Raw genomic sequence first — 25,898 nt, 5'->3', positions numbered from 1 at the left:
AGACCAACACTAACTTAAGCTCAGCTTGGCCCCACTTTATATTGTCAATATCAGTAAAAACTGACAGTTCCTAAATAGATCGAAATTCTAGCAGGGTAAAATATCTATATAATTTTATTATGTATATTCTGTTTGCGTTAATATACATTTGTTATTTTTCTTGTGCTCGCTTAAATCAAAGTATTTTATTTATCTTCTTTCTTTTTCCCATTTATTTAATAATAAAGAAAAATTAAAACCGGCTCTGATGAACATAATTATTATTTTATATTAAATGCAATGTCGGCAAGCAGTGATATTACATGTAAATCATTCGCTTTTTCGTTCGTTCTTGATCTGTTAACTAATTACTATACATTGTTTGTGCCAATAAAATGAATTTCTTATAACAATCTTTTGTTCATCACTCCTCATCTACAGAAATTAAAATGTATATGATTTCATGGGATCTCATTTCAATCTTGATGCATTCCAGGAGGCACTCCGTAAAATATAAATAAAACGTATAAGTGCTAGGGATATGACTTAGATTAGGAAAGTTGTTAATAAATCAAAAATGAAATTACTTTCACTTTTATGTAGTATGTTTAGTCAACTGCTGTCAACTGTGATGCGCGTGACGTAAAGCTCGACTGTCAATTAATGTAGTGGCGTTTCCAATACGAATGTACACGTACTTGCACTATTTATAATCATTATTTCAAGAAATGAAGACCAAATTCACATTAAATGTCTCAGCTTTACTGTAATTTTTTTAACGGATATGACCGTTGCATTCATACTGCGTGTTTTTTATAACAATAACTGTTTCACTACAATTACATCGCGTGAGAAAATATGACACCAGTATGACATCAGTGACATCAATGAATTGTATGACAATTAATGACTCATGATTCATGTACAATGTAATACATTTGATACAAACGCATGATTTGTATACAACAGCTTTTTTTATTAATAGAGTTATCGTATGTGTACAAAACCATAACATTTAATTAAGTATTCACTTCTTACATTTAAAGACCCATTAAGTTTCTTAAAAATGATATACTATCATTTTTTCAAAAGCTTTTATTTTGGTGTATTTTAACAGTTTTGAAATAGTTCTTATTTGCCAATGCTTCAATTTCAATTCATCATTTGCTTCCATTAGTATAGAAGAAGTGATTTAGTATTTTGTATGTCAGTCGAAATACCACGTTTCCCTAATTCAATGACAAATTATTTCACTTCCGGTGTTACTCTGTCTATCTAATAAACTACCATCATTGCAGCATTATAAAACAAATGCTTGCTTTTTCTAAAGAAGAGTATATTTATTTATTTTGATTTACTGTCTAAATGCAGTTTTTCCACTCAGGTACTTGAATAAATGCAGTTCTAGAAAATATGATGACGGTTTTACAACATTACAACGAATAACATAATAGAAATTCTTAAGTCGTATACAAACTAATAACATTAAAGCGTGTTACTTCAAGTGACGTCAATACTTTTTTATCATTATTCTACTTTATTATTGCTGACTTATATTATAGTATATTGATATATATTTACATTAGTATTATATGTCGTAAAGACACAAATAATCTGTTTTAATAACATATAGGTATAAATATTAAAAGACTAACTGTATAAAAAGTACATTTTCGTTGATATTTGATTAAATATGTTGGTTTAAAATATCAATATCTGATAGTTTCCAGTCTTTTTTTTTCTGTTTTGCAAAGCAAGTGCATATTTCACAAAAAACAGACGACAACAACAACAAAAACAACAAACAAACGAAAAAACAAACGTGAAAACATGCAAAGATATGGAAACTTGCTGTCCTTTTTATTCTCGGTAGTGTAGTGCTATAAAAAAGAAACATAAAATAAACAAATTTAGAAGATTAAGAGTTCTGTTTAAACAAAAAATGCAGATTGAATAATAAAAATTGTCAAACAGGTCAAATGAAATAAATGCTATACAATATCAAAGCTATCTGATTATACTGGTTGCTTGTAATTAAATTTTATTACCGCATTTTACAAGCATTTATAGTGTACATAATTTATAGTAAAGGATCTCGTGCGTCAATTACACTTATTTGTGAAGTGGTTCAGGGGTGTTATTGCTTAGTGCTACAGCTATGTCAGTTTTACAAGGGGATTTGAACATCAAACACAATATAGAGGTATCAATAATGAAATGTTAAGATCCAATCTGATTGTTGAAAAGTTTAAAGAAAGGCCTGCATAAATAGATGTATTGTATCTATGAAACATCTCGGAACAGATAGGACGTAACGAAATGCTTAAGGCATTAAGGTGATTGTGCATAAAACTAATTTTTCATCTTTAATTTATCATTCATCGACAAGCGGTTCTGAATGCGCGTCTGTGTTCTATCTGTATAAAAGGTTAGACCTGGAGATTTTTTTTCCAATCGCTACACTATAACATTCTCTTACAGAGAGAGTGAGAGTGATAGAGGGGATGTATTAGAAGGGGAGTTATTAAAGATTTCATAGAGATAAAGGAAGGAATTCTTCACGGTTATATGTATTGATGTTTATAAAGCTGCAGCGAGAGGATCTAAAACATTCGTAACAATATCCAAACTGTTTAGAGTGTTAACTTGGGGAAATTACAAATTAACGTTATATCTTGCAATCGTTTTTACTCATGCGCTGCGTTTGTATGCAGCGAAAATAAATTGTTCATTTGATAAATGAATTGTTCCTAGCCAGTGTGTAAATGTAAAATGTACGAGGATTTAACAGACCACAAAGTTATCTTGTTTTATCAGTTTTGTGGCGAATAAAAAAACGTTAATGAAACACAGTGTGAGCTCATTGATTTTTCTAGGATATTACTCGTAAAAACCTTTGTTTGACACACACTGAAAAATAACACAGGTATATATAAATATACTCTATTTTGCATTATGTTTAAACAGTGTAGTTTTGTATTCATAACTTAGTTCAACACGCTCGTGATAAAACTTACCAGTGTTCATTCACTATATAAAAAATAATGTGTGTTTAATAAGATAGATCAATCACGTCACGGTTATTCTATTCTGGAGTTTACCTGATTTATTATCTACATCAAAACAGAAATTTGAAACTATTCCGAATATCGTAGTATTTATCACGGAAGTGCATGTAATGTTATAGCGTATAACAAGTTATATATCACGTTTTAAACCTGTATAAAATGCTTACATTGTTTTAATACATTACTAACAACCTTCAGGTTTAAATAATTGTCCATAACATATTTATAGGTATGGGATTTATTCTAATGTACTATATTGAGTTTACAGCTATTTAAAATCGATTTTGTTTGCTTCGTTTCGGTTAATTGCCTATTCAAATATACTATCTATAGAAATACGGTTTACTAGTTGTAGTTCGTCAAACTGGAGCCTACACAGCACCGCGGAAGGCCGCGTAGACCGTATCCACCGAGGCTTCTTTTTAAAAGATCCCAAAGTAAAGGGACAAATGTTGGAATGGCGGAGGGGGCTCATGATAGGGACCCCCTCCCCCCGGACACAAGGGAGGAGTACGATAAAACAGAGAAATGGCTAGACGAGCACCCGGATTTTGTGCATGATTATTTTGCGCGAAAAGCGAAAAGGAGTATGGTGGATGGATGGCTTATATCTCACGCAATCAAACACACCGCCGGACTACTTCAGTCCGACGGTAATTCGTCGGCGGGGTCAAAAAATAATTCCAAAAGTAATTCCGGGGCTAATACACCTGTTCGCAAAATATCGGCACAAGAGTTTGAAAAAGGAGGAATTCTTAATCCTATGATAAGCAGTGTTGATGGTGTCCCTACGTTCCTAAGTCCGTCGCCGACGGCTCAGTCTCCTTCCCAAGGACGGTTGCAGAGCAGATCACGAAGTGAACTTAAAGAGCTCGACGAAAAGGAACTCATGTATGAGTTAGTAATGGATATATGCAATGATTTGGATGTAACGAATCTGTGTTTCAAGATATTAAACAACTGTTGTACACTGTTGAACGCTGACAGATGCTCCATGTTCCTAGTGCAGGGCAAGGGTACAAATGAAAAATACCTAGTTGCTAAATTATTTGATGTGAATGGCCAGACCTCCCTTGAGGAAATATCTAATGTGAAAGAGGAAATTCGAGTACCCTGGGGTACGGGTATTATAGGAAACGTAGCAAAGACTGGAGAGGTGCTCAATATCCCGGATGCATATAAGGTGAGCTTATTATCTTAGTACTTGAACTTCTCATTCACAAAAACGTATTATATTTTCATTAGACAAAAAATGCAAGTCATACACAATAAAACGATGAAGGAAAATTGAACGACTCTGATAAGACAAAGACAAAAATGTCATGACTGATATAAAACAAATAGATTTTTACGTAAAAAGTGTTTTAAAACCACCATTTATCAACATTTGACATCTAAACGAATTATTTAGGCTTATTATACAAATTCCCTTGAAGCAGAAAATAGCATTGTGATGTTGGCCTATTTCATTACATTTTCCGCTCCAATTTTCTTATTAACACTAGCAATTCTATAGAAGGCTTCCTTTTATTCTAAAATGCCTACGAGAAAAGAGAAGACAGATTTTCCATTTTATTAGACAGGTCAGTAATTACACCGCGTAATAACTGGGCAATATTTGTACTATTACAGCTGTCTTTACCTAAGTTTTTTGCCAATGATAATTTAAGATTTCACCATAAAAGTAGATTGATATATTACATCAATTTCCGTTCTAGATATAGGGTGAATGTAAATAGGAGACTGATCCTAGGTGATTTATATTGGTCTCTTTCATACTGTTTATCTAGATAGACCCTTAATCCATGTAAACATTAGTTCTCAAACTAAACAAATTAATATAAAAATCTAGATCAAGCAAAGACTTTGGTGTATTTTAAGCTGAATGCTTTAACTAAAAATACATGATTTATGATAAGTTTCTTACGATACCAGCGTTAAATAAAACTTCCTTCTTATATCAAAGCAGATGACCTCAAAATTAATTTCTTTTTTTATTTTGTTATCGAATTTGACATAGATTTCGCTCAAAATATGTCATTTCGTCCCAATATTTTATCATATACATAAATACATGACGGAAAGTAGCTTAATCGCACCTGATACTAGTATTCTGTTAGGGAAAAAAATAGAGATAAAGTATGATGTTTTATTATTAATCATCTATATATGGCCTTTCTAATTAGATTGAGTTTTATGATTTACAGAATATATTAAATTCATATGTTTCATTTTTATTCTACCACACCTTAACTAGAAACATTCAATATTGTATGGTTTTGCGGCAGATATTATGCGGATTAAATTACACGCACACCGGATTTTTATGATATTTAATCTGGAGTAGATATTTTATAACACAGGCTAAGGATTAATTTTATGACGTACGAACGGTGCCCTAAAAGTGAAATATATATGTACATGTATAAGAACGATATTTGAATATATTTACCCCTCGCTGTTAGCATATAGATTTAAGCACAGAAAACCGCTTAAGGTAATTTAAAATAAATCCTTTACCAGTAGTTTGAGAAAAGGTTTTGTAATGAAATGTAACAGACTGTAAATTTAACATCTTACTCACTATTTAGCGACTAAAAATGATTAATATCTGTGTGTGTTTTAAATATTATCAAGTAACAAATATATGTTCACTTCATTTTTCGCAAAGCTATATCTCAAACATGAAATATGAGACAGATGTATTCAAATATCTTAAGCATGTATATATGATAAATGTATCTCCTTATGATGAATAGTTTTTTGCTCACTTTAGCCTTCCTTTTGCCACGCTAAGATCAAAAGAACAGTCAATGACTTAAAACGGTAAACCTCCCTTCAATGCTGGACGAGTGTGTTAATGACCTATAATGTTTAAAAAATTGTTTATATTTTACTATCTTCATTTATCTAAGTCTTGCTGAATAAGTATTGCACACATATTTGATGAATTTAAAGCACCCTTAGTGCTATTTTTGGCTGTACGTGATTTAAGATAACTGCTATAACTGTGCGCGTGCGCGTTATTTTAGTTCGCGTGCCATGTTTATTCTTAATGCTGCTGTTTTGTTTTCCTCTTTGCAATATAAAGAAAATGAAGAGTCATACTCTTTAATTATAGTACTCAGATTTGATTGGTTGGTCGCGCTTACGTAAACGAACCACTTTAAAGACCCCCAGCAATGTTTACACGGATTACTCGCCCATGTCCCCTACATTGTCTTAATATACCCTTACTATTTACAGAACGCATTCTTCAGATATGATATCAAGATAGTAGACGATAGCGTCCTTCAAACCGACACTTTATTTATCAAGCATGTCAGCATATTTAAGCGGGTAGCAGCAAAAACAAGCTTCTGTATAAATATTCATATTTCACATCGATTCCCACTCATAACAATTCACAATCAATGAAGTAAAATGACCTTTTGATGTTGTAGATTAAACCGCGTTTGTTAAGCTGACGTTTCCGCTCTGTGTTTCGACCTGAAATTGTATCATCGCTTTTTGTAACAAGAATACCGCGCTTTCATCGTGCAATTAATATTAATTTAGTTGATTGGTGTGCAATGTTGTTGTATTGATCTAAACATATAGCGTTTAAGGGCATCACCGTATTTTAAGTAATACAATATTTTCCTGAGCATGTTTAGTTAAATAATATCAATATATTCTGAATATTTTAATCATATTGATTTTTTTAATTTTTAATTCTGCAAATCGCAAATTAACTTATGTCGTGATATTATTTGACTTATGTTTACAAAATCAATATCAGTTTGAAGCCAGGATATTTTTTACCACAAAAGCTTCAGCAGTTAAATTTAAAAAAGAACTATGAAAAGATTCAAAATCGAATAAATGTTATTTTGTGTGTCAATTTACATTGGAACCTAAACATATAATCTGTCCAGACAGATGAAAGAAACTGTAAATTGTTAAAATTGTTAATACATGTAAAACCATCATCGATTTTACAAAGTTTTCAAATATTCTTACAACTAATGCCTTTCCCACAAAAGAACACATAGAGAGATATAATATAAGCATTATATAATTTCTATTGCATAATTTAATTATAAAGCTATGCACGTGTTGGCTAACGACCCTTTTTTATACAATTTTGATGATGTTTACAAACATGTTAATGATACTGGCTATAAAAAGGAATGATGTTTAACTAAGCTCATCCGGTAATAAGTTCTGTTTTACTTCAACCTGCGTGCCTGTAGTTTGTTACTTTTCATTCATACGTCTATGGTTTTAGACGAAATGAAAATGATATCTTGATAATAAAAACGTTAAGTACTCTTCAAATAGTGTGCCTAGTTTTCATTGATTCTATTCAACAGTTAGATAGGATCATAAATTAAATTATTAGTTTTAAGGTTTAATAAATGTAACGAATATAAAGTACATGAATTCGTGAATATTTCGCTTTAATTACTACTTTGATGTATGCATAAATGAATGAATGAATGAATGAATGAATGAATGGTTGTATGTATGTATGTATGTATGTACGTACGTACGTACGTACGTATTCTTAGCGTTATTAGGTTCCACCTGCCAACTGTATGGCATATGTATAATTTGTTCTAAGAACGTGCTTTTCATACCGATTACTGTCTTTATTATAAAATGAAATTCATCATCATTTAGTTTTCCACTTTAAGTTTATATTATAGTTCAGTTTTTATATTGTCACAACTCCGGTCATCTATTTTCAACAAGTTTGACGTTTGTAAATTAGATGTAAAACGAGCATACATTTATTTCTGCAGAATTTAAATTACGCATGTAATTATTCTCTCAATTTAAAGTATTTCTGTCTCAGATACAGTTTAAACTATGCTACTTATTTGTTGTATATGTATTTATACACTACAACACTTTCCTTTAAAAACACCATGAATTTTCAAAACTAAGTGCGTAGTGATAAATGATCGTTCATTATATACAATGTACGTATACCTTAAAAATACGCTTACGAAAAATGTATTCATTTTCAACATTTTTGTAAATGTGTTATTTCTTTTTTCAAAACTATACATTACTAAATAGTGTATTGCATATTACACACAATGAAAACTTTACACTTTTTTCCACATACCAAGTCACAAATATATAATTACGTTATTGCGACAAGGCGTTGATGTATGTCAAATTTTAATGGCATTATTAAACCAGCTAGATAATGATAGATAACGTGTCAGGTTACCTCTTTACTTATAAAATAACAAGATGTATATCTCGTCGCTGACATATTTCAATAATTTACGTAAAATATAAACACATGTATGCGGAAGATTTGTGTATTTATTTAAGTGAATTTATATGTTCCGTTAACCAACGAAAATGGAATTGAAATTTATTTCGTGTTATTTTAAGACAAATTTACTATATGCGTTAAACTTATAATTTATGTCAGTTCAATTAAAATACAAATTTAAATCGTAGTATGTTACGATGAAAATCATTTAATTGACAATACATACATGTCTGTTTTCACAAATGTTTTACTGGAGATGTATTTGACGAATAGTAAGCAGCAATAAGATAAATAAACAATGCGTCATTATTGGACATTCAGATTACTGTCTGATGTATTGAGACCATCAGATTGTTATCACAAAGATCTTAAGAGATCGATATTTTAACCTATTTAAATTTCATTGACAAATTCTTTCAGCAGAGCCGGCTTATCTCCATAAAGACACGTTAAGGACATGTCATGACCACTAATTCGTTTTTATCAAACATTAGCATGTAGCCCGGTGTAAACAAAATTTCATATCATCAAATCCTCTTTTATTACTGTCACTCTTGTAATTCAAGTAAAATGATGTCAGTGGTACAATAAAATGACAAACAGCTTTACCTCTTAAAGATTTGATTACCATTGCAGAAATGAAAAAAAGCTGTATTACACATGGTGTTTTAACGTATTACAACAATTACTTATTTACATGGTACAAGGCTTTATTCACGTTTGGGATGCCGGGGGGGGGGGCAAAATTGGGGTAGGGGAGTAAGCAGCGCGCTTTAAAACGAAGGGAGGGTCTAAACTCTGTTTATTTTTTAAATATCTTTTTTTCATATACGAGTATTGCATAAAACGATAACAACATTTTAAAACAGATTGTTTAAGACTTTAATATTTAAAAAATACACAAAAACAAACAAAAGAAGACACACACGCGTCCGCGCACGGACACAATATAAACAAAAATATTAAAATAAAATAATGATAAAAAGTAGTAATAAAAATAACACTTATAAATCACATACGTAATTTTTTACCCTTTTTCTTCAAAATTGCACAAAAAATATGATCATTTATGATAACATTACGTAAGAGATAAACATCCGAGACTGTTTTTAAAAGGTAATTTAGATTAATTGGCTCCTCATTTATAGGGAAGAAACAATGCGAGCAATCATTACACACTATTTTCATTAAATTCGAATTATCTGCGCGTCATGGTAACGGTTGTGATTTTAATTATTTAGAGATTTGAAATTCTTGTGATCTAATCTATCAGATAATTGTATCATGACGTCAATGAAATATCACGCGAGACTTGAAACGCTTAAGGCGATTTTGAACGCAGATGGAGACTTGGACAGCCTTCCTAATAATCTGGTAATATCAATGGTTTGTTGATTCGAATCAATCGCTTGAATGTATAAACGCGATTTGGCAGACACTCATTAACGAAATAATAATACAATCAATGTTTTTCATAAGCTATATGTTTTACATTTAAGCCTTAAGCATTATTTGGTGAAAAAAGATCTCGTTAGTATATATATTAGAAGGATTACAGGATCATTATAAACTAAAATGAAACCTTGTTACATAAAATGTACTTATACAGTTTGGTTATTAATTTATGGTTGTGTTTTTCATGTTTATAAAATGTTCTTGTTATAATGAATCAGGCGAAATTGTGTTTGTTTGTTTGTATCTTTCTTTCTTTCTTTCGTTGAATAGCGGACCATACTTTCATATGGAAATCTTAATTCCTTCCAGGAACATTTCACCAAAACTTCTCTTTATTCAGTAATTGAACACTACAACATTACCATCCATAAAAAGCTGTTCATTTGATTGATCTTCAAATGGTACTGCTGTCTTGTTATTGACGTCATCATCATTTGGATTGTCTCTGCCCTAGTTACCCTGTCAGGAAATATAAATAATTGGCCTTATTTGTGCAAATAATGAAAACATGTTTCACTTAGATCGTTTCCGTAGAATACCTCTCCAAATTAGATTCATTGATCAGGGCTTTAATTGGCTGCATTCTTTAGTGTCATAATATTGTTGTCCATACAAACACAGAAGATAGACACCTGAACGAAGCTGTGAAATTGATTTGTTTTGCGTGACCTTATAGTAATGCCCCGTTTAATCAATGTCTCGTCAATAATCGATTACTAATTATTGAAGACATGTGAACTTGGTCCGTCCGGAAGAAGGGTTAATTCCCTAACATTGTCAAAATGTTTTTTAATCAAGTAGCCTTTTTCTTCAGTATATATTCAATTGGCGACGTTTGGACCTATTAGTTTCTGAAAACAACATTAGCAAAACATGCTTTACATAAATCCAATGAATATGGATAATGTTAAATTTAGAATTTCAACGCTATCTTACGATAGCCTTAACCCGTTGCATTTCTTGAATTGACTTGTTCAGCTGCAATGTTTTGGTTGTCCTTCAATAATTATGGTGATATCTAGGTAGTCATCAAACAGTATAGAGCTTGACCAGATTGCACGGATGTCCAGGCTAGCCTGGGTATATAATGGTGACAAAGACCAATCAGTGGTGGTTCCATCTGGGTAAAAGTTAAAATATTAAATGAATTTCTAAAGAAAAACTTACTCTAGCTGTTGAAAAATATTATTTCTCTAGTTGTATAAACATGTGTGGTATTTAAATTTATATCATCTTGTGTCGTGAAATGGAGTACTTTTTTCATTTTAATTTTTGTCTTTATAATTCTTATATATTTTTCTTGCTACACCCAGTTACATACGTTCACCTATAACATATAAAGAATTCCCAACTATCGTTTATATGTTTGTTTATCTCCACCAACCATCTGTATTCAACAAAGAACGTTTTGTTGTGAAATTTGCTTAAAGAGTATTTAGCGTATAAAGTTCAAGAAAACAAAAATTATCAGACTCTTTTATCGGTTTACATTGAAGAAGTATAAATATATGTTCCCAGAAGCTGTTGACCTACATTTGACTTTACTTCATTGTGAACCTTAATGATTTATTGTAACAGGAACAAAATCAGATCATTGTTAATATCATGTTATCATTTGATTTAAGGATGAAACTACATGCATGTTGTAATGAGAAATATTGAGCATGTGCAAAAGCTATGTTCTATGATATTATTTTTATATGATTAAAATAATGTATGGTCTATGCCAATCTAAAATTGCTGATAAAATATAGTCACCAACTTCCTTGTAACTAATTTTTAAAACATCGAATTATTATTTATAAGACCTAGGCTATCTCTTTGTTGTATATCGCAAGGTCAGATCTGCGTCATAAAAAGATGTTCATGAAACATTTCCAGTAAGTAAAGAATAATTGCACTTTTCCAGTCTGGCACGTAAGGTAAATTACTCGTGTATTCAATATCAAGATGGAAACAGATCACCTCCTGAAGACAGGATATACGTTTCCCCCAAATATTTAAATCACTTACGATGTGTCTGGTCTGAACAATAAGAAAATGATGTCAGAAATTCGCATATTGTTTCCAATCAGTTAACTCTAAGACTTCCCTATTGTCCGGTCTCTGACCTTATGTTTTTCATTTTTTCTCCTATGTCTGCTTGTTCCGCCAGTGCGCTAGGAAACTTGAGCTAGTGTTTTCTTGTTCAGAGAAATATTATTTAATTTCATCATATTACAAAATACCTTTTTTATTTCTCAAACTATAAACCGTTAAAACATATGATTCCCGACAAAGCGGCATTTTTCACTGAGGTGATCTTGCTCCTTTTGCACATGAAAATATTATACAATTTTTACCCTAACAAAATCGTTGTTACAAACTTCAATTTCAAGTTCATTTTTTGTCTATTTTATTATTGCAAAAGTTTGTTAATGACCAACATGATGCTAAATGTAGGTTCGGATTTTATGATAAAATCTTTGCGGGTGATACATGTCTAAATTTCGTACTGTGATTACCCTTGAAATATCCGTTCACAAATCTAGGAATTTAAATAACAAACTGAATGAATGAATATAAAATAGAGAAAAACAGAATCAACACGGCAAAATGGAAAATGTTGCAGGCCCAGTTTGATTGAGCCTGTACATGGACGGTATTGGAAAGTGCAAGTTATCGACTGAACAGATGACACCACACTCAACATGCTGTATAGGCACATGTTTTCATAAGATCATAACATCATTTTACTCTGTTCAGGGAAAACCATTTCATAAACAAAATACCAATTGCATACGTTCTATGAATAATTCCTGTATCCTTTGATTAAGGAAATTTATGGTAGCTTACAGTTGTAAAATTGATGAACTTCAAAAGGATAACAATGATTTTCGTAATGTCTATAATCTTTGACAAAAGTTAATTTATTTCAAAAAGTTTTGTTTTGTATGTCAAGGGCGAATGCGATTGTGTACTGCTTGTAGATTGATTTAATTTCAGCCTATTTGTTTTTTTAGCATTTTGATATCAAAATGCACTTACATTGCCACCGGACAATGTGGCATATGAACACTTTACCAAATGAACGTAGTTAGATTTAAAGAAATGCGTTCAAATTTTTATAAATCTTCAAAAGCAGAATAATGGGGTTAATCGGCACGAGTTATATGCTCACCGTATTCTTCACATACTACAAAAAGAGTTTTAAAAAGATATTATTAGCCACCCACATTTGTTAAAAGTTCACGTAAATTTAATCTGTACTTAAATGATATTTATTGTATGAATGCCGTTGTCTGGGATAGCGCAATGAGTATTGAGGACGAAACAAAAGCTTTAAAGGCTACGAATTATTTATGCTGGCGTAAATAGGGCTTGCTGCGAGATACAGTTAAATTCGTGTTAGGAATGTTAAAAAGATGTTATATACTGTCATATAGCCAGAATAAATAATGTTACATATAATGTTTTGATGTCAAAATGTCATTACAAGATTGATCGAATTCCAAATAGAAAAATTCAAACGTGATGTACACGTGAATGTATACAAACAGTTTGGAATTATTTTGCTCTATTTCAGTGCATTTATTTATGCACATTTCAAAATTCACACAAATTATATCATGCCATTAGAATCAAAGGCATTATAACTGTATAGTCGGTGCGTTCTTACATTTATGTATCTTTCCTTCATTTTTTGCATTTTCTTTCATTTATGTATAACTCTTAAAAAACAAAACGTTTGTTCCTGATTAAAATACCATCTGCCTTGCCAGGCTTACTTCCGTTCATTTCTTTTTATATCTTAGGTCATGCAATGAAACGATTTATACCACACGCAGCATTCTTTAATTAATTTGAAAACAAGGTGTGATTTAACTTAGAACCATATGAAAAAGCCTTTCATATAATCATGTTCAAAGCTTGTTCTTTCGTGACATTCTCTATCATGCTGTCTTTTGACTTCTGATACAGAATATAGGAGAACATATTACATTCAATTTACTAACTAAACGTGCTTATTTCATCTTTTTTTAAACTGCCTATGTAATTTTGTAAGAGATTTAGTGAGATGTTTTTAGTAATTATGTTGACTTCAAACGTTGCATTAGGACATACAAATTCTGCTTGATAATTTTAAAGAAGCTCGAATGAGGAGAACATTAAGTCGAAATTCCGGCATGGGACTCTACTGGCTCAGCGGCACTCAAAGATAAAATATGAATGAATATAAAGTAATATATTCAGGATAAAATTAAAAATTACTTTATGCGATCCTGAGCCATATTTAGTTGAAACTTTTAACGTTGGGTTTCACTTCTAGATCATTTTACACAATTAGAATAATTATTCTGATAAAGTAAAGAAAACAAAATTAAACGGATTGAGCGAATGAACTGAAATTTAGCATACAAGTTATTGGGCCATCTTTATTAAATGGTACACTGGTAATTCTAACAGATATATTGATCCCAGTCTCGTCATGTCTTAAACTATCAGTAAAGTCCCTTTAACCCCTACCTACTGAATTAATTGTACAAAGAAATGTTCAGCTCCCTTGAAATTGTTATGATCTATTATTTATCACTATATAATGTGGAGAAAACTTAACATCACTAGCAACCAGTATAAAACATGTTGGTGAAGCTGGTTTGAACTTAAAATTCCACCAGGTTAAATGTTAAAAAGATGTTTTTGTGTTTCAAAAAAAAGAAGAAAATATTAATAATGTTTTATATTAGCACCTGATCTTTCGTTTTCCCGCATAATATGATACAGCATCGGGTTTGGAAATACAATTTATCAGAATTGAATGACAAAATAGAAGAAAATTAATTATAAAAATTCAATAGAATATGGTTGTTGACTAAACTGTATTCTTTGAATATTTTCATAGAATATTTCATCTTTTCACCAGATATTGAATATTGTCCATCATTTCTACATCACCATTGTTTTTCTGTGCAAATACAAGGTGTTTTATATGTAAATTATTTCTCCCGGGTGGGCTATTTCAATTAATGCCGATTATCTGTCATAAACGGAACATCTAGATATCATAAATATTTGATGTTTCTATTGTTGATCGATATAGTATGTGAATGTCACATAAATGAATGGCTCCATTAGATGATATGTGAAAATATACCAGATAAGACACAGTGTCGGGCAACCAACAGTATATTTGATATAACTTAAAACGCTCAAAGGTCAAAATTGACTTTTTATAAGCAAATGTATTGTTGTAAAGATATGCCCTAAAAGTACGATTATTATATTTGAAATATTTATTCCACGTATTTGCATCAGTATTAAACGCTTGGTAGTCAATGTTTTATTACATGTACAATCTTTATCTATAGTATTTCCCTTTTCATTTCGAATAATTATTGAATATATACATTTATTGTATTAGCTGCCAGTTGTAAATTTCCATTTCTGCTATTAAGTATTTTGAAACAGCATGTATTTAATGAACCAATTAAATGGAAATAGACTTAAAGAACTATACAGTGACCAGTGTATTGTTTGAAATATACCTCATTTAGTGCTATGTCATTCACAAAGGATTGGTTTGTAACATCACTAAATGGCTATTATTTGAACTTTATGCAGCAGATTATTATGAATAATAATTGTATTAGTTAATTCATCGTCTATAAAACTATGGTAATTTGTATTCATTGGAGAATACTAGCGACGTTAATACACAATTATAACCAGTTCATGGTCCTAGATTAAGTCACGGTTTCAAATAACACGCACTAACCTCATTTAGAGACACAGAATAACTTAATAAGACATGGTTAATTCATTTTCAATAAACCGTTACATAATTCCGACTACCGTAATAATTTGGTACGTTAAATATGTACAAGGTTATTACCAACTTTCTACACAGCTCTTCTTGTATCTTGTATATTGACCGATCAAAATAATTTGAAATTATTGTCATCGTGAATATCATACAACAATTATGGACTGTAACTGTTATTTAATATACATGTATATAACCTAGCTTTATTTTATATGTTAGAGATGGTCATGATATCATAAACACAATAATTTCAAACATATTTCTTAGAATTCAATGTGACTTTTATAGACTGTATGTTCCAAAAATGGACGCGTTTTTTACATGTAATATCACGTGGTTAATGAAATAGATATTATTTATGGAACATATATTTTGGCCGTCGAGAATAGTTTTGTAGGAATGATACTTTTTAAAATGGCATTGAAATTTCATTGTACATTTCTATGTACAACAAAGTCACGTTAATATATTGTGGAAAGGGAGAACAAGCTTCTATCATCACTCCGTCTGATTATTTTTGCCTGAATATACCTCTCTAATATTGAGCATATTCCACAGTTCAAATAATGATGTTTATCTAAAGGTGTTCTGTTTGAACAAATCAATTTTAAAGCTGCTTTTGATGTTTGGACATCAAGCAAGTTCCGTTAAGTGTTTTCTATATTACTGATAGCTTCTGGAATAACCAGGAATAGTAATCATATCAAAACCAATATGTTTACTTTTGTGCTACCTCTCTATGTAAATTTGCCACTTCCAAACGCTGAAAATGTCACAAATATTGCTGACAATGTAAATCAAATATTTATTACAATATGAAAACCCATTTAAATATTGGACAGGTAAATAAAATCATGAATATAAAGTTTGCACACAGTAACTAGGTGCCGTAAATGTTTGATATATGTCCACAGTGACGTCATAGTACATTGATACTGACACTTGAATATGTGTTGATGAAGCTATTCATTGCAATAAACAGGGGCATGTGTAAACATTTGAGATCATGACTCTAAATTTAGAAACATATAACGGTCAAGTGCAATTGTGTGTGTTTGTCTTGTTCGTTATATTATAGTTAGTAATTTATGCGTGGGAAAAAAATATCTGTTCTATAAGTTTGCATATTAAATTTACAATATTAATTTTATGAATTTCATTTATTACTCACTTTATATATTCGGGAGTATTGGCAAAGATGATTTTTCACACAATATGCTTTAAACTTTGTTATAATATTTGTTACATGTTTCAGTATTTTCATGGAACCAACTGAACGCCTGTTTAGGTACACAATAGATAAATATTTATCAAGTCAGAATTATACATCATAATTATAGGCATATAAAATGATACATTATCTCTTTATTAAGATCTTATGTTTTTAATATCAATATTTTTCTAAAATTGATTGTCCTAAAACTATTTTACGACAATTGATATTTTTATATATGTTTGCTTTCTCAACTCAGCAGTTTTTTGAAGAAAATATTTTGACACAAACACCATATGTATATAGCATCGAATAATAATAATAATAATAATAATAATAATAATAATAATGATAATAATAATAATAATGATAATAATAATAATAATAATAGTGATGATGACGATGATGATGATGATAATAATGATAATTCTAATAATAAAATGATAATAACAATGATAATAATAATAATGATAAAAATGGTAATGATGATGATATAATAAAAGTAATTATAATGAAATAAAAGTATGCTTTCTAGCACAATAACTTGTAATATATGATGGAACATTCTAGTTAAAACATCTTCAAGTATGATAGATGATCAACACAATATACGACAGAATTTGATAAGAACAAATTACCATGGGCGTAAGACATCTTATGGAAATAATTTACATCATCCCTGTCATAATGAATACTGTTAAACAATCCATGTTCATAATTTTCTCTCATGTGCATGTAAATACACGAGAAAAATAGTATTATGATGTATTAACGTATTATCTTTTCTTTATATAAATTTCAGGATTCTCGCTTCAACGCTGACATAGATATACGTATGGGGTATAAAACACAAAGCATATTATCTATGCCAATTAAAGACAACGAAGGGGAAGTGATAGGTGTTGCCCAAGCTATCAACAAGGTTACAAACAGAAACCAACCTTTTACCGAACATGATGAAAAGGTTTGTAAAATTCTTTAAGACACATTATGCCTTAGAAATACATATTTATTTAATTATTTAGAAATGTCAAACATGTGTTAAACAATATTTTTTAGCTCACCTGAGCTTGCTCAGGGTGAGCTTTTAGGATCGGTGAATGTCCGTCGTCCGTCATCCGTCGTCCGTCCGGCCGTCCACAATTGCTTGTGAACACTCTAGCGGTCGCATTTTTGCCTCAATCATCATCAAACTTGGTCAGGATGCTTATCTAGTTGAAAGCTCGGATGAGTTCGAACATGGGTCATCTCGGATGAAAAACTAGGTCACAAGAGCTAAAAATAGAAAAACCTTGTGAACACTCTAGAGGTCACATTTTTGACCCAATCATCATCAAACTTGGTCAGGATGTTTGTCTAGGTGATAGCTCGGATGAGTTCGAACATGGGTCATCTCGGATGAAAAAGTAGGTCACCGGAGCTAAAAATAGAAAAACCTTGTGAACACTCTAGTGGTCACATTTTTGAACCAATCTTCATCAAACTTGGTCAGAATGCTTGTCTAGTCAATTGCTTGGATGAGTTCGAACATGGGTCATCTCTGATGAAAAACTAGGTCACAGGAGCTAAAAATAGAAAAACCTTGTGAACACTCTAGTGGTCACATTTTTGACCCAATCATCATCAAACTTTGTCAGGATGCTTGTTTAGATAATAGCTCAGATGAGTTCGAATATGGGTCATCTCGGATGAAAAACTAGGTCACCGGAGCTATAAATAGAAAAACCTTGTTAACACTTTAGCGGTCACATTTTTGCATCAATCATCATCAAACTTGATCAAAATGCTTGTCTAGGTGATAGCTCGGATGAGTTCGAACATATCTTCCCCATTGCCTCTAGTTTTTATTTCTTTGATTACTCCCCACCCCCTCCCCCGGTCTCCTGTCCCCTTCCCCTTAGTGGGCCTATTTTTATTTTCTTTGAATTCCTAATCAGTTACAAATTAATTATCATTTAATGATTAACCTGTCCGTGCTCTGTCTTTGCCCTGTCCTGTTTTTGTTTGGGGTCCCCCTGGGCTCCTTGCCATTGGTTCTTGTTGCTGGGTCATGTGGGGGTTGCGTTCATTGAACGCCGCCTTTCCTTGTTGATCTTGTTTATCATATTTTATGGGTCATCTCGGATGAAAAACTAGGTCACAGGAGCTAAAAATAGAAAAACCTTGTTAACACTCTAGTGGTCACAATTTTGACTCAATTGTCATCAAACTTGGTCAGGAAACTTGAATAGGTCATTGCTTGGAATAAATCGAACATGGGACATCTCGGATGAAAAACTAGGTCACATGAGCTAAAAATAGAAAAATCTTGTTAACACTCTAGTGGCTACTGTTGTGATCCAAATATTCTGTTAATTGGTCTGAAAGTTTTTTTTGATGATTTCTAAGTCAAGATCAAACATGGGTCATCTTGGATGAAAAACTAGGTCACACCGCCCAAATATGGAAAAACCTTGTTAACATTCTAGTGGTCACATTTTCGACTCGATTATCATCAAACTTGGTCAGGATGCTTGTCTAGGTAATTGCTTGGATTAGTTCGAAATCGCATGTGAAACTAGGTCACCGGAGCTAAAAATAGAAAAATCTTGTTAACACTCTAGTTGCTACTGTTTTGATCCAAGTATCCTGGAAATTGGTCTGAAAGTTTGTTTTGATGATTTCTAGGTCAAGTTTGAATATGTGTCACCTGGGTAAAAAACTAGGTCGCACTGCTCAAATATGGATAATCCTTGTTAACACTGTAGTGGTCACATTTTTGACTCACCTGTCATGAGACTTGGTCAGAATGCTTGTCTAGGTAATTGTTTGGATGAGTTTGATAATTCAGGTGAGCGATCTAGGGCCATCATGGCCCTCTTGTTTTATAACTGATGAAGAGCATGTTAGATGTTAAACAGCTGCAGAAAGTAGCGTTGAATGTGCAATAATGTGTAAAGGTAGCAAAATGTTAACAAAGTAGTATTTTGACTTCTATACAAAATATTAATTCTCTATAATTATATCAATTGCCAACAGGGCAAAAGAAGCAAAGATAGTACATCTATATGACAATTGAGTATTATTATTTTTTTTCGAAACTGCAACAATATACCAAAAATAGAATTTTTGAAAAATAAAAATATTGGCATTTCTGAGGCATAATGAACCTTTAAATCTTATTTTTGATATAAGAAGATGAACATGCACACATCTGGAGACAGTCTGTTAAATTGTTCTACTTGTTATCATAGAAACAACATTAACACGTGTTTTATAGCTACGTAATTAATATAAAATTTGATATATTGCTAGATAGAAATTATAGGAAGATCAAACCTTTTTAATTAGCAAAATATTGCCTGATAATGATAAAGCAAACGCGCCCTTTTTCACATGTAATTCTTCTTAAAAATACACATGAAATAGATTAAAGATCATAATGAAGAAATAATTTTAGAGAAATGTAAATGACTTTGATCATTCAAAGGGGCGTTTCAATAAAGCATATGCAATATCAATATGGCAAGAGGAAAACGTTAGGCGTCATGCTTATATACAGCTGAATATCAAAGTGTAGGAACCTCAACATACAAAATAAGAAAAACGTGACCTACCAATAAATTATTATCTTTATCAACATCATGTCTTGATTTATTGCTTGTTTATTACAGGTGTTTGCCTCTTACCTAGCTTTTTGTGGTATTGGTTTGAAAAATGCTCAACTTTATGAACGATCTCTCTTGGAAAACCGACGAAGCCAGGTAAAAAATATATACAATGTATATTTTGTATGTGTTACAAGAAATACGCTTTGTTTTGTAGTGGTGTTTTGGGTCAAGAAATGGTTTTATAGCATTCCTTGCAAACAAAACATTTCTGAAAATGTATTCTTAACAAGTTTTTAATTTTCGCTTGCCTTGAAGAATACTAACATGTAGCGTGTTGAACAGTTTGATGCAGGTAGAACTTATTATATTAATGCCAGTTTTAAACCGGAGTACCAAGATATATTCTTCAAATCTTCGCTCTTTGTTATAGACAAAATTTTCTATGATATATTGTGTAGCAATTTATTACATGATAAAAAAAACTTACCAAGCGCACAATTGTTCTACCCCTCACCAACTGATCTACTTGCATTCAGTTAATGGTTGTGTTTTTATGTAAGTCAATATTTACAAATTAAACGTTGCAACAGTTTAAAATTACAGTAGGGTAAACAATGCAAATCCTTTACTTAGATTTCGTCCGACAATACTTGTATCAACCATCTAGTTCCATATAAATGTACAAGCCTGTGTTGAAATTTTATCTCGGATGACATTTTATTTTAAAAAAATCGCTCAAACTACAATGTGTAGTAGTTTTAAATGTTAACATTCTCAGAACATTGAGTTTGTTCATGACCTAGAAAATTACATTTATAGAGCACTTTAAAATTATATCCATTGGTTCATGGAAATGTTGAAAGGCTTAATATTTTACAGGTTTTGTTAGACCTTGCTCGTGTCATATTTGAAGAACAGAGTAATGTTGCTAACCTTATACAGAAGATTATGATGCATACACAGTCATTGCTACAGTGTGAGAGGTGTCAGGTCATGTTGATTGATGAATCAAGCAAGGTATTGTAATATATAGAATATTATTGTATCTTTAGACTTCGGTAGTTATTATTTTTCATCAATATTTACACTGCACTGCTTAAAATGTATGATACATATTGTAGATTGAAATTATAATAATATGAGTTTTATGTACGGAAATACTGTATAAACTTCGATATTTTCATCACAAGACAATATATTGAGAAATATTGATGAAGCAAAATGCATATTTTCATTTTCCGTATTTTCACTGTAAAAAGAATAGTTTTCACTGCAGTGAAACATAATTTCCGTATTTTTACTGTTGTCTTGCAACACGACTTTCTTTTAAATTCAGCCAAAACACAAAACTTTTGAATCAAAAGTTAAAAAAGTATATGATAAACATAAAATCTATTTTTTGTTTTATAAATTCGGGAATTATTATCATCTCGTGGCTTGTAAATTATCACATTTCATACCACTAGATGATAGTAAATCCTTTTTTATGGCAAAAGTTGAATATCCTTTATATCTTAATTTGAAAATAGGAGATGATAATACAATATATAAATAACATGTATCATGGCTTAGATTTGTGGTTGTTATAGAATCAGGGTTAACTTGACATTATTTCGAAAATGATTAGTTTGGGATAATGAAAAAGAGTGCTGAGGTAATTTATTTCTAAATAGTTGTCCATTTGGGTTCAAAATATTGATTTCTAAAAGTTATACATTATGCAGCCAAACTAGATTGAAGAATACTTTTGTTAACCCTTTCTATTGTAAATGCATGCAATCTTTTATTGTGGTCATGCATAGCTTAAAATTATCCCGACACTATGGAATATTACTGTAAACAGGCACATGACCTTTCTTCCATATCAATCAAGGAGTTTTTAGTATCATTTTTTATGAATTAAATTTACAATGTTGTCATCCATAAGAAGTCATACATCGAATGAAAGTATCTTTAAAAAATCGTGCCAGTCTGTGGTAAAAAAATAATAATGACAGATTTTGTAAAATACTTGGACTGTCTTTGTTTTATATTTTGTTTTGCTTCAGTAATGGCATTTTATTTTTTTTTATTTTTTGTCAACATTTAACATAAGTATTGCAAATTACATTAAAACATTTTTTTTGCAATTTATGAACTTTAACGATCTATAAAAATTTGTTTGCAACGCAGCCAACCGTGTTTAATAAAAAGTGTTAGGAAGAAAAATAAAATGATTTATGGAAATATAACACATAACTTGACGATGGCCTTCGACAAAAGATAACTTTCTTTTATTTTCTTTAATAATTTAACAGTAAGTGGTGTTTTTGTATGGAATGATGTTCTTGAAAAGTCTGTATAAAATATACACAACATAATTATATAAAGATTGTATCTGTTAGAAGCTTTCGTCCTTGTATAAGATGATTCTCATCAATACAAACACCACATGGGACCAGCTGCCATAAATGAGAAAGATAAATGACACCATTAAGTGTTATTGCTTTCAAATATAGCTCTAGTATTGCATATATCGAAGCCACTCCGATGCCAATAAATAGAAGTTTCATGTAAAACGCTTAAACATAGCCGATATTAAACAATCGAGACAATTTACAAACCAATATTAAATGAATAAGACAGTTTTTCTTTTCTGGGAAATATCCAGTTTCTTTCTGTTTTTAGTCTCTTAATAAATTGGTATTGGTTTGTTCACATTTTAATATCTTAAGGAGCGTCCTTTGGCAAACATATTTATACCTTTTCGCTCGGATTATAGAAAATATTGTCTTATTCCATTGTCATGTAATTTTACTGTGATTAAAACATCCGAGGCATCACCCTTTCTCCAGATATTTAGTATACTGTGTTCACAAATATGAATGTTAAGTCGGTCATATATTGTAGTTGTAGGCATAACCTTTTTATAGAACGTATAACAAGTTTATATATGTATATATATTAATGCATTTTTCAGAATAATAAGCGTAAGCCAAGGAGAGCCTCTAAAACGGTGATTGTTTATAGTGGTATATGTCCTCCGTTCATAAATCCTCTAACATGCACATACATCTCTAATACACATAGAATTATAACTCTAATTTATGTTAATCCCTTCCGAAAACACATAACGACGTGCTCAGATATCTTCCTTTAAGCTGTAAAGGGTTTTAGGTTTTTGTTAAAGCTGTTAAAAGGATGCTGACTTTATGGGCAATCGAGAAATATATGAAAGCGGAAACTATTGTCTATGGTTTCATTCTTTTTTTAAGTAAAATATGCAAGGATGCTCTTGTTATCCAGGCATCTGTGTGTCAGTAGTTAAATCTTAATAGGTGAACTTGCAGTTTTTATTTAGTTTTCATTTTTTGTTACATGTAGTAGATGATTAACACATTTCGTTCTGATAGATTTAGTAAAAAATAGTTATAGTGATTTGTTTATAGAAATCGCGGTTTTTTTTTGTTTGAGTTTTAATGAATTAAACGTTAAACTCATTATTTTGTTATAAAAAGTAGACATATTCAAACATCGCAAAAAAAATGACACGCTAACGTAGTTTGCCAATCAAGAGTGTTTAGAGTGTTTATTTGTTTTGTTAAAAGAGCGTGTATAGAATGATTTAACATAAGAGTTGTCAACTAATTTCAATGTAAATTATAATTAGCCATCATCATAGGATTTGTTTTCAACAGATAATCTTTTTTAAGAACAATAAATTCCCAGAATGATGGGGCACTTGTCCATAGAACTACCGTTACCAAAATCAACGTCTCTCCTATTGCACAGCTTAGCATCATCTAACAATATTCAAACAACATTACTGTTTGTTCATTTTATCAATGCATCATTGAATCTAAATAAATATTTGTTAAAAAATAATTATCAGAAATACATTGCGTCTTCTCTTACATGCTTACAACACAAACTTGGTTATATATACAATTATGTATATCACAGTATGGTATGCCAGTTTGAGTTTTTGAGTATAAGGTATCAGGCACTCTCAAAAAGATCAATTCTCCCAAACCTTTTTAAACCCCAAAGTCCTATGAGTTCATCACTTTCCATTGCTTTACCTGCAACGCATCATTTCCAAGTATTTGTATTAAATACATAATCATTATATAATATACACCTAGTTATTGAAGAGCTTTGATATTTTAATCTTTATTATACCTCAAATCAATCGTCTAACCATGTAATTCCATTTTTTGTGCTTTTTTTCTAATAGAATTAATAATCAAAATGACCTTATAATTAGGAAATGTATATTGTTAACATACATGTTTTATATAATCTGCTAGATATTAATAAAAACACAGGTTACTTTGACAAGAACTCAGCCCTGCTTATTTCCTATTTCAGAGAGGTTATACAGGAAATATAAGACTTAAATGAATGCTCTTTGACTGGCTTATAAAATATTTACTGCATCCTTAATTACGGTTTGTGACGTTGTAGCCGCTTTGATGTTTATCTTTATTCAAGACGCTGAGATGTTCATTGGTTATTAAGTATTTGATGTGTTTGGCAAACTAACTATGATTTTCTATTGACATTTATTACTGTGAGAAAATAATTCAACATTGATCTGGCTTACATTTCTTTTCTAGATGGTAAGAACAAATGCAATAAAAATAGAAATATTGTAATAATGTGCTCTTTTTTTTCTCATCAAAATTCATTCTTTACAATAAACAACACGTAAATAGGGCGGAAATAATGAGAGAAAAAAGCTGACTTTATCTTGTTTGCTTTCAGGGTATTTTTTCTCAGGTATACGATCTTGCAACTGATGATTTTGATAACAGTGAGACGTACACACGAGAAGGGTATGTACTAGTATCTAACGTGTTTGTCTCTTATATGTTTCAAGTTTACATACGTTACGTTTGTCTCTTATATGTTTCAAGTCTACATACGTTATGTTTAAAATTAAGAAAAGATAAAAGAACAGTCCTCAGTAATATGATCCATTCTGGAATTGTATGGGATAAGGTACATTTACATGTATTATGATTTCTGTAATGTCAAGCATTTCTGTAAAGATAATTTACAGTCAAAACATGGCATTCCAAATTGCATAAATTAGGTTTTATCACCTAAATGTATAAAAGTAAAGGACATAAATCGTCGCCCTTTACAAGTCATTCGAATTAATTACACACAATGTCCTTCAATTTTGATATGATTTAGAGAAACTAATAGTGAACAGCATGGATCCTGATCAGACTGCGCGGAGGCGCAGGCTGGTCTGGATCCATGCTGGTCGCAAACGCATTACGTTGGTTTTGTCGTGACACGGCTCATATGATTCATCGTCAGCTCACATTCCATGTTTCTGTTCGCTGTTTTAGTTTGTTCTAATTGTTGTAGATTATTCATATGTTGTATGATGAAAAAACGAATCAATTAAACTGATATTTTGTTACAGTCCTAACATAACAATTCGGACATTCAGGTAGTTCTTTTTTATCGGATGATAATAATATCCATGTATTTGTGCAACATTTTTCTTTTATTCTTATTA

The 25,898-nt window shown here is 31.1% G+C and overlaps 1 protein-coding gene across 4 annotated transcripts in view; it reads left to right on the top strand.

The window, feature by feature from the left end:
* The first annotated feature begins 2,271 nt into the window (after positions 1-2,271).
* The window catches only part of LOC132738298 (dual 3',5'-cyclic-AMP and -GMP phosphodiesterase 11-like), a 37,497-nt gene continuing 13,870 nt past the window's right edge, over positions 2,272-25,898 (top strand). The window contains exons 1-8 of one of the 4 annotated variants that reach the window (XM_060725765.1): positions 2,272-2,905; positions 3,397-4,230; positions 17,596-17,757; positions 20,447-20,536; positions 21,263-21,400; positions 23,343-23,378; positions 25,130-25,200; positions 25,803-25,829. In XM_060725765.1, coding sequence (XP_060581748.1) covers positions 3,505-4,230; positions 17,596-17,757; positions 20,447-20,536; positions 21,263-21,400; positions 23,343-23,378; positions 25,130-25,200; positions 25,803-25,829 — 1,250 coding nt within the window. In that variant the 5' untranslated portion in view covers positions 2,272-2,905; positions 3,397-3,504. Of the gene's footprint in view, positions 4,231-17,595; positions 17,758-20,446; positions 20,537-21,262; positions 21,401-23,342; positions 23,379-25,129; positions 25,201-25,802; positions 25,830-25,898 lie in introns of all 4 variants that reach the window. The other 3 variants (XM_060725767.1, XM_060725766.1, XM_060725768.1) reach the window with 3 other exon arrangements.

This window comes from Ruditapes philippinarum, unplaced genomic scaffold, assembly GCF_026571515.1.
Source record: "Ruditapes philippinarum isolate M1 unplaced genomic scaffold, ASM2657151v2 ctg609_1_1_1_1, whole genome shotgun sequence".
NCBI classification, from domain to species: domain Eukaryota; kingdom Metazoa; phylum Mollusca; class Bivalvia; order Venerida; family Veneridae; genus Ruditapes; species Ruditapes philippinarum.
This window is presented reverse-complemented; position numbering and strand designations above follow the sequence as displayed.